Raw genomic sequence first — 15,384 nt, 5'->3', positions numbered from 1 at the left:
AGGAGGAGGAGGAGGGGGGGCAGGCTTGGTGGCAGCAGCGCGAGCAGGGCGCGAGCAGGGCGGCGCTGGGGCAGGGGGAAGCGGCTGAGAGGCAGGGAAAGGGAAGCGCCGACAGCTGGCCGCTAACCACATCTGCGCCGTCTCAGGCCCCGCAATACTGGGTGCTTCTGCCATCTGGCTCGGCGGCCCTCTCCCTCCCCTCCATTTTGAAGGCTTCAGCGGCGCCCCGATGGCATTCAGTTCGTCGTGGCAGCTCCTGTCTCCCGTGCAGTGGGCCAAGTGGACGTGGTCCGCCATGCGGGGCGGAGGGCCCCCCCGAGCACGATGCCCTGGCTGGGGGAGATGGGGAGGCGCTGGCGCTGGCGGACAATGAGGAGGACGCGCAGGGCGAGACGAAGTCGCTGAGCCTCAGGCAAGTCCCCGCAGCCTCGGAGTGCCTGGGGTTGGGAGCGGCCGCTTCACACGTTACCCGGGTTTGGGTGTCTCTCGTCGACCTGGGGTCCGGGTTGGCTCGTGTGTGCATGCGCGTCTTGTGATTTTGGTGGTGTGCTTTGTTGATGTATGGTTCACACGTGCATAGTTAAATTGCACATGGTTAAATTGTGGAACTCCCTGCCCCAGGATGTGGTGATGGCTACCAACGTGGAAGGCTTTAAGAGGGGAGTGGACATGTTCATGGAGGAGAGGGGTATTCGTGGCTACTAGTCATGATGCATACCTATTTTCTCCAGGATCAGAAGAGCATGCCTATTATCTTGGGTGCTGTGGAACACAGGCAGGATGGTGCTGCTGCAGTGGTCTTGTTTGGGGGCTTAGGCACCCGGTTGGCCGCTGTGTGAACAGACTGCTGGACTTGATGGGCCTTGGTCTGATCCAGCAGGGCTTTTTCTTATGTTCTTATGAAGGAGCCCAGGCGGCAGCGAGGAGGATGAGGAGGTCGGGGCCCAGGGGGCGAAGCCATGTTTGATTCATTTGTACTCTCTTTTTGGGATTTGTACTCTCTACATGCACATTTTCCCCATCCAGATTCTCAAAACTCTGCATGGGGGGTTATTGGCCATTTATTAATGGGAGGTTTTGCCTTGGATTTGCCACTGAGATGCACATTTTTCCCATCCAGATTCTCAAAACTCTGCATGGGGGGTTATTAGCCATTTATGAATGGGAGGTTTTGCCTTGGATTTGCCACTCAGATGCACATTTTCCCCATCCAGATTCTCAAAACTCTTCATGGGGGGTTATTGGCCATTTATGAATGGGAGGTTTTGCCTTGGATTTGCCACTCAGATGCACATTTTCCCCATCCAGATTCTCAAAACTCAGCAATAAGCCCCCCTGCAGAGTTTTGAGAATGCAGATGGGGAAAATGTGCATCTAGAGAGTGGCAAATCCAAGGCAAAACCTCCCGTGCATGAATGGTTGTTAAAAGGCGTTTTGGCTCTCAAAAGAAATCTCAATCGTTGTACTGTTATTTGGCTCTGTTGACTAATGAGTTTGCCGACCACTGGGTTAGATGGTCAGTATGGCCCCTTCAGACTATGATTCTATGACTTTTTTGGTTATTTTGTTGCAACTGATGTTTGTTCAATTATTTTGCTTTCTTTGTATGCTCTCTTTTTCCTTGTCCCTGGCCAGTATTGTTGACTTAATTTATCTCTCTGACCATGTGTAAGAAATATGGACAAGCACACTCCTCATTTTCTCATGAAAGCTTTTTTTTTTTTACAGTGCAATGCTATGCACACTTACCTGAGACTAAGCCCTGTTTAATAAAGTGAGACTTACTTCTGAGCCAACCTGCTTAGGAGTGCATTGCCATTTAACCAACTGTTTAGGAAATGTTTTCAATTAACACATTGATTGCACAAACTACCGTATATACTCGTGTATAAGCCGACCCGCATATAAGCCGAGGTGCCTAATTTCACCCCCAAAATGGGGAAAAATTAGGCACCCGCGTATAAGCCGAGGGTCGGCTTATACAATGGGTCGCCCTCCTGCCCGGCCTCCCGGGCCCTCCAGACCAACCCCAGTGCCACCTCCTCCCGGGCCCTCCAGACCCACCCCAACCCCAGCGCCACCCTGGGGGGGGGGAGGGGGAAGAGCCCCTGAACTCCCAACTTACCGGGAGAGGTGGGAGGAGGAGGCCCGCTGATCAGCTGGAGGCTGCAGCGGAGCCCTTCCAGCGCTGGAGCCGGTGGCGGCGGGGCCCTGCCTGCGCGCAGGCAGGCCCCGCTGGCCACTTCCAGGCGCCCAGAGAGCGCGCCGGCCGGCGGCAGCGGCGGGGCCCAGCCTGCGCGCAGGCAGGCCCCGCTGGCCGCTTCCAGGCCGGCCAGAGGGCGCGCCGGCCGGCGGCGGGGCCCAGCCTGCGCGCAGGCAGGCCCCGCTGGCCGCTTCCAGGCCGCCCAGAAGTCATGCGGGCCAGCGGCGGCTGTAAGTTCCTCCTCCCTCCTTCCCCCCTCCCCCCGTATTGACCCGCATATAAGCCGAGTTTGGTTTTTTCAGCCCTTTTTTTGGGCTGAAAAACTCAGCTTATACACGAGTATATACGGTATATACAATTCCTGGGTCTGAGTGAATTGATTGCTTGCTTTGCTCATCTCTTGGTATCCGGCACATCTGCACACACATCTTGCTTGAACAGAAAATTATGTGGTTTGGCTATATTTGAAGGACAGACATAATACCTGGCCTAATATTGTGGTAAATGGGAATGTTTTCCGTTGATTTGCCTTAGGTGAGCTTTTTGCTATGACCTTTCTCCCCCTCCCCATTTAAAATATTTCAGAGAAAGCTGTTTTTGCAGCAGACTAACTGAAGCACACCATGGATTTAAATCACTAGTTTTTGGTTTCTGTTTGGTACTACAAAAATGATCTCCTGGCACGCTGCATTTGGCATGGTGGATTACAACTCCTGCTCAATCTGGGACCAAAGTACCTGAAGAATTTGCTTCTTCCCAATATGAGCCCAGTTCTGTGAGCAAAGTTGGTGGGCAACTGAGAAAGGATCTTCTTGTTTATGATGGCAAGACTGTGGTACTCCATCCCTCCATATACTTACCAAAGAACAAATTGGCAATTTTTCAGAAAACATTTTTATTTCTCCCAGTTTTTAAGTATGTGTCAGGTTCTGGCCAGATTCTGGAGCTGTTACACCCACCAGAGTCCGCTTTTGGCAAGGTACATTCCAGAAGAGCCTTATTTATGCTAGTCCAACCTGTGTATCTGTAATAATAGCTAACCATTTCACAAATTATTATATTACTTTTAAATAACGTTTTTTACTAAAACACTGAGTAATTATTCACTGAAGAATACAAGGTTACAATCTGGGATTTATAAATAAACTTCTGATCTTCCCTGTAAGTGGTGAATGTGTAAGGAAATGTTTGTTCACCACACAGTACTGTGGTTTAGTGGTTATTGTGTTGGTTTAATTTAATCTGCCTTGTTCCTTTATGGAATAAAGTGTTTTAAATAAATCAGTAACATTGAATAGGTCTACCAGAGAGTCCAGCTGCTCTTGTTGCCTTTACCTCTTTTTGAAAGAAAGCTGACTATACCATGTTAATTTTATCTGATCTGAACATCACTTTACTCTTTCTTAATACAGATTTTATAATGGAAGTGCTTTGTGGCTATGGCTATGTAAAACGTTCGTTTGCTGTCAAAATGTTTTGTCTGATCAACTGATCTTACTTGGGTTAAAGATCAGAAGTAATTTATCCAGCTGTGTGGGAATTTTGGCTAATTATCCCCTTTAGCTATACTCAAGGGCTATCTGCAGAAGTTAGCGATTCTGCTCAGTAATTAGACAGCCCCTCCTTTGTGTTAATTATTCTGTCATTAGCTAACCAAGCTTAATGATAAAAATTAAATTAATTAGCTTAAAGCATAAAACTAAAAGCTAGCTGACTATTCACGGAGATGCATACTATGAAAGTAGGCTCTAGGACTAACTAATGAAGTAGTTGACCCCTGATACAATCCAGATTTATCTAGTTCCAGAAGACCTCTGATCAAGGCATGGCACATAATCTTAAGATTTTTTAAAATTCATATATCCAATTTTTTTTTTTTTTTTTGCTTTTTGGAAACCTTAAGTTACATTTACTTGTTGCTAAATTTTAACTATAACAGACTATAATATAATAGAAAAGCACGATCAATACCATGAGCAACCTGCAAAGAGAGACAGAATGACCCATGTGAAGCCAAAAAAGTTCTGCTATAACAAGGTAGCACAGCTAGATTGGAGACCAGTATCACCTTAGAGACCAACAAGATTTTCAGTATATGAGCTTTCAAGAGTCAGCGCTCCTTTCACCAGAGGGAGATATCTGACAAAGGAAGCTTTGACTCGCAAAAGCTCATAACCCAAAAATCTTCTTGAACTCTAAGGTGCTAATGGACTCCAATCTAGCTGTTCTACTGAAGATCAACATAGCTACCCTCTTCAGACTATAAGAACATAGGGATGGCTTACACTGAAGTAGTTTTCTATACAGCATTAGTAATTCAAACTAACAGGCCAATCTTGTTTTCACTGAATTGAGTAGGATTTACTCCTCAGCAAGCATGCATAGATTGCACCCTCAGACTACAATCTGATATATACTTTTGAGACAGCATGTTTTGCACACATGCTATCTATTTGAATTCCACTGTATGCAGGATTGCTGTCTAACCCGAGAAGGGCTTTAGTGATGCAAAAATCCAAAGATAAATTCAGCAAGTTTCTTAAGAACGCTGTCATTTTAATAGGTCTATTAAAACCACTTAGGCTTTAGAATGTTTCTTTTTCTATACCAAGGACTTTATTACAATCTCTATAAACAACATTTTTTAGAAAGAAAAATGCTTCAGTAGAGGATTTTAGAGGACAACCAACCATTATAGCTAATTGGAAGGCTTTTATAATTCCCCCGAGCTAAAGAATAAACTTCAGATGAACCAGTCTGACCTGGCAAAATGTTCTAAGTAAAGATTGCTTGTAATAATCTTTAAAGAACGTTACGGAAAGTTTTGTATAAAAATCGGTAAGAAACCTTAAATGTCATTTACTATAAACTGGATCAAGGGGATTAGGAGGAAGACAAGTAGTGGGATTATGAAAATGACAGAAATACAAATCTGTCATTTTCTGGTGTTATGGTTTTGCTCAGTAGGTTCCAGAAAGCTGCCATCCAAATAGAGGTGATCTTAATCCCACATCTTTTCATTAATGAAACAGCTTAGGCCTTTATGTACCACGCATAGAACTGACCGAGACCTGAGCTGTGAAGTATAGAAAAGTTTTCCACTGCTACTATGTGAGAATTCTCTTTCCATGTCTTGCAGTTTTAGGTGGCATCAACACTTTTTATATGATAACAGCGGTCCTTATGAGCCACCCTGAGGCTGGCATTTGCTGGGGAGGGCGGGCTATAAGTCTAATAAAATAACTAAAATAAATAAATACGTTATACAACTCTTATTTCAAAAAGGTGCATGGAGTGGGTTTTATGCCTTTGTTCTTTTTCTTTTACCCAATGGTGGCAACATGTTGATCCTTGTTAATTTTATGACTAAAGCAATGGATTTCTCTCCGGGACAAAAAGGAGCAAATTCTCTTTCTTTTATCCTTTGCTGCTACCAGCACACACTTAAGGAAGTCCTTGAATTCCCTGCCCTTGAAAGGTTACAGAATTCTACAGTCCTTTATTTTGTAAAGGCAGTAATTTGATGATTACTGAGAATTAGTCAAAGATGTGGTTTGCATCAAAAAATGAACCCATGACAGATTCCCTTTCTGCAGAAAGCATAATTAATTATACTTAATTATACTTTGAGAAAGACTACTCCAAAAAAGAGTACTTCATAGAAAAATAATCACTGATAAAGCTTCTTTTTCTTTGCCCACCAGCAGGTGTTTTAGAGAACAATTATTTATCTTGCAATTAAATTGGAAGAATAATAATTGCCTCTATATATTTATCAGTTTTCATCCTTTGAATGATTCAGTGATTCAATAATCATTTATTTTGGTACTAATAATAGCCTTCTGTATACCTATAATTTAATCATATGTGCAAGCCAAAAGTATTTATTGAACATCTCTCATAATGCAAAACAAAGAAGTAATTTTAATATAAATTACAAACATAAATTAACATGAATGAAGAAATTATGTTTTACATGACAATTTTCCAATTGTACTCCAATAACAAAAGTAATACCGATTGTGAGATTGGCTGTTGATTAAGAAATTAAGGTGCACTGGCATATGCAGTACTTCTCGATAGTATCTCAGTGCATTTAAGACCAATAAAAGGTTACATCTAAAATCCTGAACTATGTGACAACGAACTCCTATTCACAGGCTTAATTCATTCTTGCATGTATACTAACATACAATACACATGGGCACTGATAGTGTGTAACACCTAGTTATATGCTATGTCATGTGTAAAAAGCATTTCTAAGGAGATCAATGGGGTGATATCAATATTTATGAAATCTGCTCCACTATATGTATATTTGTGACAAAAGTACTTCAATTCAGTGGCTGATGTTCAGGTAATAGTTTGTTTTTCTGTAAAGAGAGGAAAAGCAGTTTATAGTGGTGAATCCCTGTACCCGTGCATCACACAGAACTCTTAAAATCACACCTGTTGTAAATGATGATGTATGAGATTTGACTAAATACATTTATTTTCAAAATTACAAACTGCAATTTTCTACCAACCCGCGGTACCTACGGTGGTGTACAACATGAATAGAACAGTATAAATCGTAATACAAAGAATCAACAATTGAAAGTAGAGCACAACACAAACAACAGGTTATATTTAAAGTTATTCTGAAAGATATGCACAAAGATTACATTGGTAAAAACAAACAAACAAACAAACAAAAACTAGGACTAATCACCCTCAACCAGCATATGCATTCCTGAAAAGCAACTTTTAACTAGGCACCACCATGTTAAACACTAAGGCTGCAATTTTGGCATTCCAGTGCCACAAATCCCCATGCTTGCATCCTGGGAGGCGTTCCCGGGGCATTCGTGGGGACAGAGCTGCCTTTAGGCAGCTTCCTCACCCCTTTTGATCCAGGAATGTCCCCTCACGCTGTGGCGTTGCTACACCACCTGTTTTGGTGACGCAGCTGTGCTGTAGTCAATGGGGGCATTTTCCTGTTTGTATTTTAAAAAAGGTTTAAATGTCTTTTCAGCAGCCAAGAAGCTTCTGCGGATGCGGCACAACTGAGCAGAGCCGCTACCAGCCACTGTAGCTCTACCTCCCAGGATTGCACTGCCCTTCAAAGAACAATGTGCGCTGGGAGAAAGTCGCACTCCTTTTGAGTGATCTGCATAATAGCGAGTTTCCTGATGGCTTCACAGAACACTGAGAGCCACTTCATACATTATCGCAGCAGTAAAGCTTCCTCTCAGGCTGCCTGGTTAATATTTGGGTTAAGATACCATGCAACATGGCTCTTTCTAATGAAAATTTGTGTCCTGGACTAACCTTTTGGAACCCCTCCTCCCAAGTACTGGAACAGCCTATTCAGCAGTTGTACCCAAAAGTTACAACTGAAATAATGGGATGGATCCTGCCCCATCCTATCACTACCACCCCACTGAGAAAACACTAACACCTTCCCCCAACTTAAGTGGTTCTTCCATTGGAGGAAGGCTCTTTGGAAGATGGTTGGGTCTATTCCACTGGAAGAATTATCACTATGCAGTGGAATAACAAATCTAAAGGCGGAGGGGAGAGGATGACCATGGTGGAAACCAATACTGTACAAAATCCTTTGTTTTCACAATGTCATTAATATGGTTCAAGTGGATGGGTGGGACAGAAAGGAATTACAACAGCTGTACAGAGCAGTTATTGTTGCCATCTGCTGCTAACTGCAAAAAGACTGAAGATATAACATGTCAGTCACTTCCTAGGATATGCTAGAGTAAACAGAAGACACGGGTTCTTGGACAACAGTCCTTTTAGATATTTGTGACTCCCACAGGTTTCAAGGGGACATATTCAGATACCTTCCCACCCAGGATGACAGTTCCTAAATAAGTCACAAGAAATACAGTCCACTTGCCAAACCACCTAGGTATTGAACAGTCATATCAACATAGGTTTTCTGTAATAGATACTTAGTACTTTCTAGTTGCAAACTGTTTAGATCTTTTTCCTGAAAAAAGGTTGGGTACTCCAGCGAAAAAATAATACACTCAAAATAACCAAGAAGAATATTAAAAACTAACTGCCTACTTAAATGGCTTGCTGGGTCAGGCTAATGTGCAAAACTTTTTACAATTTAGATCTTAATTGTGTGCACCTCATTACTCTACATTTTAATTACTTTTTAAATTTTTAATGCTAGAGATAATTTTGTTTATTTCAAATGTAGTAAAAACAAACAAACTTTACTCAGGGTCCTGCCATGCAAACACACTCCCGACAGCTGTCACCATCTTCTCAAGCAGTTTTTGATACCAGAAGAGGAAGCTGCATAATCACTGTAGCAATAGCGTTTCATGCTCATTGAGATGACATACTTCCTTCCCATATGAACACTGCTCAGTCACTGCCTGGCCCTTTCTCTCCGCTCTAATTTGTTAGCATTAATTTATTACTCTGAAGCAGACCAATTTTTTTCACCACCAGTTTGTATTTCTGCTGCATTCAAAAGAGTACCTAGCCGCCATAAATAAATACAGAACAAGGGGAACTCATCTGAGAGATGAAAAATAGTTTCGTCAAGGTTCTGCAGAAACTTCTTCTCTTCTTCATCACAGAGTGAACTAGCAGTATTTTCTTGTCCGGTCCCTCTTTTAAGAAGTTGTTCCAAAACTCTACACAGAAAGAAAATATTTTCATACTGAATAGCATACTTGGCTTGAACCTAGAAAGAAAAAATATAGACGGGAGAATATCATCAGCACAAGTACTACAATAAACCTTAAATTGCTTAGAGGGCTAGGTAAAAACATCACCAGCTCAAATATGCACCTACAACACTCAATTTATCATTACTTCCAGCTAAGGGCCAAGGATCTGTGATCTTCTCCCATCACTTAAAATTTCTTTTTGCAGTAGCCATTGATGGAGTGGGGGGAATACACTGGGACATTAAAGTTGGGAGCCAGTGTGGTGTAGTGGTTAAGAGTGGCAGACTATAATCTAGAGAACCAGGTTTGATTCCCCACTCTATCAAATGAAGCCTGCTGGGTGACCTTGAGCCAGGCACAGTTCTCTTAGAACTGTCTCAGCCCCACTTACCCCACAAGGTGCCTGTTGTGGGAAAGGGGAGGTATTGTGATTGCAAGCTGCTTTGAGACTCCTTAAGGTAGAGAAAAACAGGGTATAAAAACCAACTCTTCCTCTTCTTCTTCTTCCTCAGTTAGTTTCTTGACGAAAATGTTTTGCCCCAGCTGTAATTTGCTCTTATGTGACCTCTGAAGGCACAGATTAACTTTGTGGGGCAATTCAAACCGGAGAAGTGGCACAGGAAGAAATGGTTAAGTACCCCTCTCCCAAAGCCATAGCCCCAATCCTCTGAGTCGTTCAGCTGTCTGATGCCAGGTCTGAAACTAGTAAATAATTAATCTTTAATAAACATTTCCTGAACAGCAAATGATAATGCTCTGGGGAATTTTTAGTTAGTTTTGGTTTGTCTGTTGGCTGGACATTCAGCAAAAAAGCTCCAGAGATTTATCTACTATTAATTTTTACCTGGTGAGCAGTCTCTGTTGTCATCTGGGTTAAAAACAAACTAACAAATTTAAGAACAGGACTTGGCTGATTTTTGTTATTTGCTAGGATTTTTTTACACTTTTAGAAATAGTTCCGTTTTATTTGAGATTCAACATTTTATACGGACTTTCCTGTCATTTGCTTTGACCTGTTTTACTGAATTTCCACAGGCCTGGATGATAGTTCAGTTCTGCCCAATAGCTTGTAGTTGGTTCTTTCTCTAGGATCCAGAGGCAAAGCACACCGGTGAGTTTCAAGCAAGTCAGGCTTTATTTTAGCAGGCTGATTCAATCATAAAGTATAGCCCCCAACGTTAGGAAACACAATATATGTGCCAGGCAATCCCCCCCTGCTAACAGGGCTCTGGTGAAACGGTGAGGGAGGGGTCCCAGAGCCATAGCCCTTCTTCCTCCCTCCTCTACCCCTTTTCCCAGACTTTTTATCTCTAATTCATTACCAGATCTGTTTACCAAGCACAGATCAGCCACACCTGGGGTACTTCCAGCATTCGCAGGGAGCCTGCACCCTTGGGCTTAAAGGCATATCAACCCAACCTGATTTTGTCATGTGAGGAGGAGTGAAACATGCCACTATCTCCTCAAGATAGCAGTGCTCTTCCGCAATGCCACTACAAGTTCTTCCAGGGATTCTGTGATGGACTAAGCTTTCTAAAAGCTGTTTTAACTCTGTGAGATTGCATGAGTTGTTGGTACCTTTGATGAACACCTTTTAATTATCAAGCAGATTTGACACTGTGAAAACAACCAATTAAAGAAATATAAGGTCACAACAATTATCATTTGAATATCTATAACATGGATTATTAAATCTCCACCAAAATGCTATAAACAAGTTGTTTAAATGTATCATGTGAAAAAATTAAGAACTTTTTTTATCTTGAAGGGAAAAACAAACAAACACCAATTCCTCTAAAGCTGAAGGTTTCAAAATTAGGGTGAAACGCATGGTAGCTTTAGCCTCTTTTTCCCCCTGTTTCAGCCAGGATTCAGCCAGCACGTTTGGCGAAACGCATGCGTTCGATCCTGGCTGAATCCTGGCTGAAACAGGGAATAAAGGAGGCTAAAGCGATCATGCGTTTTCGCCCTTAGAGACTTAACCTGGTTCTGATGAAGGGCAAAACCCCACAATCTGTCATTTTGAATATGTATTAGTACTGAGTGCTGATACAAAGGAATGGACCAGATTGGTTTGTCCTGAGTTATCCATTATAGTCTTTACACTCACAAATTTCATTGGTCCAACCTGAAAATAGATTCATTGTCTGTATTGCAATGAGCTGAAACTGTGCTTTTCAAACTAACTACCTTCAGAGAATACTTTCCACATCAACTTGTCTGAGAAGGTCTTTGAGGCCACAGCAGAAGTTACCACCAACCTCTTACTCGCTGCTGTGCGCCTGCGGTCTGCAACATTGTTCTCTCTTTCTGGACAGTTGCAAGGGTGACAAGAGTTGGCCTCCCTTGATATATGTGTAGGGTTGACAGCTCCGGGTTGGGAAATACCTGGAGATTTTTGGGGCGGAGCCTGAGGAGGGGTTTGAGGAGGGGACTTCAATGCTATACAGTCCAATTGCCAAGCGGCCATTTTCTCCAGGGGAACTGATATCTGTCAGTTGGAGATCAGTTGCAATAGCAGATCTTTAGCTAGTACTTGGAGGTTGGCAAACCTATATATGTGATTAGTTTCCCCTGCCAGAGGCAGAAACAGTGGCACGTGACCCAAAGATAGGACAATCCTGCCACCTTTCCAACTGCTGCTGCTTAGGAGAGGGAGAGACTGAGGCCACAAAGGCTGCTCTTAGCTGCTATTACTGTTCCTTTTGGTGGCAGTCATGAGTCTTTCACATCCCCTACTTTCTTTGCCAGTGTTACCGTTGTTAAAAAGTGCATATTCCATCATAACAACTTTCTACCACAACAAAAATTTCCCTCAGCCTCTATGGAAGCATGTGGAATAATGAAAGAAGAAAGGTCTCATAATGCAGAACTAGGCTTTCACCGTCTGTGATTCCTTGCAGGCCCCCCAGTTTATCATCTCGATATAACCAGATTTGAGACTTAATGCTGAAAGACAGCGGCTTGTCTAAGACCCCCCAAATGAGCACTTTGCTGTGATTGAATAAAGTGGATGCAGAGTCCACATATCATGAGCTTAACCACTATGATATGTGTGTGTGTGTGTTAAGTGCCGTCAAGTCGCTTCCGACTCATGGCGACCCTATGAATGAAAGTCCTCCAAAATGTCCTATCTTTGACAGCCTTGCTCAGATCTTGCAAATTGAAGGTTGTGGCTTCCTTTATTGAGTCAATCCATCTCTTGTTGGGTCTTCCTCTTTTCCTGCTGCCCTCAACGTTTCCTAGCATGACTGTCTTTTCCAGTGACTCTTGTTGTCTCATGACGTGACCAAAATACGATAGCCTCAGTTTAGTCATTTTAGCTTCTAGGGTCAGTTCAGGCTTGATTTGATCTATAACCCACTGATTTGTTTTTTTGGTAGTCCACGGAATCCAAAACACTCTCCTCCAACACCACATTTCAAAGGAATCTATTTTCTTCCTATCAGCTTTCTTCACTGTCCAGCTTTCACACCCATACATAGTAATAGGGAATAGGGCTGTCAAAAAAAAAATTCGGTACAGTTCGGATTCGGCCGAATTTGGCCCTTGTGGGTTCGGTACGTGCCGAAGTCCGAACTCCCCCACTTCGGATCCGTTCAATTCGGCGGGAATTCAAAGTTCGGGAAAAAAATTCGGCCGAATAAAGCCATTAAAAACACAACCGCGCCTTTCCGCGGCTCTGGGGGGGGCATTTTTGGGCTTAGAGGTCCCAAACTTTCAGCAGAGCTTCAAAGGACGTATACTGAAAGACTCCCCAAGTTTTGTAAAGATTGGGTCAGGGGGGGCTGAGATATGGGCCCTGAAAGGGGTCCCCCCACCCTTAATGTGTATCTCTCAGCAGAGCTTGCCACCCACGCACAAAGCTCCCGGCCCCGACAAACAGCTGATGAGAGCAAGGGCGGGCAGGTGCTAAGAACTTTGCAAAGCAAAGGCTTCCAGTGGTGTGCTGGGATGAGTACGACGTTCTCTCAGGCTGTCCTGAGAGAAATCCAAGTTTGCGCTAATTTAGGGGTGATATATGCACCCCAATCCGACCCTTGCAAGTGGGTCGGACAGCAGGAATTCCCTGCAGCCCGCAAACGCAGTTTGACCTCCCAAAGACTCTGAGGGAGCTTTTTATAAGTCCCCCAGAGCTTTGGACGCCGGTCCTGCGAGGGCAATTAGGGAAAGGAATCGCCAAAACGCAGCTTTGGCATAAGGCTCTACCCTCCACCACCTTAACACCAACACAAGGACTATTTTAAGAAAAGAACCTCACCTCTCGATGCCCAAGTGAGTACAAAGAACCCTTCGTTTTTTACTGGCATCACCGTACAACTGGGGGGTAGATGAAGATATTCCCAGTGCCCTTGTTCCTCCCTTATCTCAATCGGGAAAGTTTGATTCGTAAATTCCATCAGGATTAGCGGCAGGAGCCTTATCAGACAGATCAGCTTAAATCAAAACAAAGAGTTGGAAGGACGCTTAGATGATGGACTAAAATTTCCACCAATGAGAAGCAACTTCGAGGGAAGGGGAGGGTGAATTTCTTCCTGATTTTCTGGTGAAAAAGAGTTTCCTGCCACGTTAGCAGCAAGGGATTCATCAGACCGGAAGCCCCTCTATACCACCCTCTCTATCATCTGAGTCACAACAACAGGAAGCAAGCTGGAGGACCGGATACGCGTCGCACTTGAGTTACACAGAAATAGTTCCTAAAGGGAACAACCATCGAGATGAGGCGGTAGAAGGTCCACGGCAAATACAACTTCCGGAATACTTCCTGGTAGACCCGACCTAGAGCGTCCAATAAAACTCGTTGGTATTTCAAAACTTTATTAAGCTGTTTTAAAGCCAAATTTAGCTCTTTTCAACCCGAAAAAATTATCAAGCTGATCATTGAATTACCCTCTATTAACTACCACCTGGAGGGCCCTGTCTGAAGATATGACTTTTACCAGTCTTATTCCAATGTAAATGTTTGGAACTCGACCCCGCTCTGGCTCATTGCATAGCCCTGCCTATACTAAACTGAAGGACTCAGTACAAGTTTTAGCCATGGATAAGAAATTACAAGATATGTTAGCCAAACAAACAGAGGCAACAAATAAGCAGCTTGAACAGATGTCTACACAGATGTCTACACAGATGGCACAGTTAACTTCTATGATGACAAACCTAGGTCAAGCATCTCAAGCTATTGATCACAAATTGGGTGTGATAACAGGAGATCTTAAAGAAGTAAAAACCCAAATGAGCATTATGCAGTCAGACATGCAAACAATGGACTTATCAATAAAGAAAGTGATGGAAGAGCATAAGGATACAAAGAAAAAATTAGTAAGCCAAGAAAAACAGATTGAAACAATACAATTAAATCAGATAACTGTAAAAGATCAAATAGCAATGATGGAGATGAGAGTGAGAGAGACCAACCTTCGTCTGCGCAACCTTCCAGATATGATGGGAGACAACAAAGAAACTGTAATCCCAAATCTGGCTTACCTGTTTCAGATGGATGAACAAGAATTGAACCAAGCTATTAACAGAGTATACAGAATACCATTACCTGCTAGAATGAAAAGATCTAAGCCAAGAGACCTGATGATAGTGTTTTATGACACTAGGATCAAGGATAAGATCATGAAGATGCATTATGACAACCCAGTGTCAGCAGGAGATATTCCTCTAATTTTATTAAAGGACATACCAAGACATTTACTTTCACAGAGGAATAATTACAAAGAATTTGTGTCTGTTTTGAAAGCTAATGGTATTAAATATCGTTGGATTATGCCACAAGGCTTGGCTTTTACCTACAAAGAAATGAAAATGACAATTACATCTACAGCAGATGTGGGAAAATTTCTGAGAAAATATAAATCAGACCTTAAAGGATTAACTGGGGATCAAAAGGAAGAGGAAGAAGAAGAAGAAGAAGAAGAAGAAGAATCACAGGGAGCAGCAGGAGGAACTAAATTATAGACTGTATATTTTGCTTCAACAATCACTGTACCATGGCAAAAGTAATTTCTTGGAATGTGAATGGTTTGAATGAAAAAACTAAAAGGGCTAGAATTTTTAAATATTTACAGAAGTATAAATACTCCCTAATCTGTTTACAAGAGACTCATATAGCAAAAAAACACAAAAAATATTTGGATAGGCAAGTGCTTGGACAAGCATTTGTGGCATCGGCTGAAACAAAAACTAAGGGAGTAGTAATATATGCTCATCCTAGCCTTAGTCCTGAACTACTATATAAAGACAACGAAGGGAGAATTGTAATTATAAAAACTAAAATATTGGGGCAAAAGACAATTGTGGTAGGAATATATGCTCCCAATGAAGGAAAAACAAAATTCTATGGACAATTGCATGAACTGATCTCTCAGTTCGCCAATGACCAGATTTTATTGATGGGTGACTTAAATGGTGTTACTCTCCCAACTTTGGACAAAAAAACAAAAGCAAAAGACGAAAATGAAGGACGTTTACCTAAAACTTTCTTCA

The 15,384-nt window shown here is 42.5% G+C and overlaps 1 protein-coding gene across 1 annotated transcript in view; it reads right to left on the bottom strand.

The window, feature by feature from the left end:
- Positions 1–8,630: 8,630 nt before the first annotated feature.
- The window catches only part of MEI4 (meiotic double-stranded break formation protein 4), a 114,363-nt gene continuing 107,609 nt past the window's right edge, over positions 8,631–15,384 (bottom strand). The window contains exon 6 of the mRNA XM_056856183.1: positions 8,631–8,903. Within this exon, the coding sequence (XP_056712161.1) occupies positions 8,631–8,903 (273 nt within the window). The remainder of the gene's footprint in view (positions 8,904–15,384) is intronic.

This window comes from Euleptes europaea, chromosome 10 (genome assembly GCF_029931775.1).
Source record: "Euleptes europaea isolate rEulEur1 chromosome 10, rEulEur1.hap1, whole genome shotgun sequence".
Taxonomy (NCBI): domain Eukaryota; kingdom Metazoa; phylum Chordata; class Lepidosauria; order Squamata; family Sphaerodactylidae; genus Euleptes; species Euleptes europaea.
This window is presented reverse-complemented; position numbering and strand designations above follow the sequence as displayed.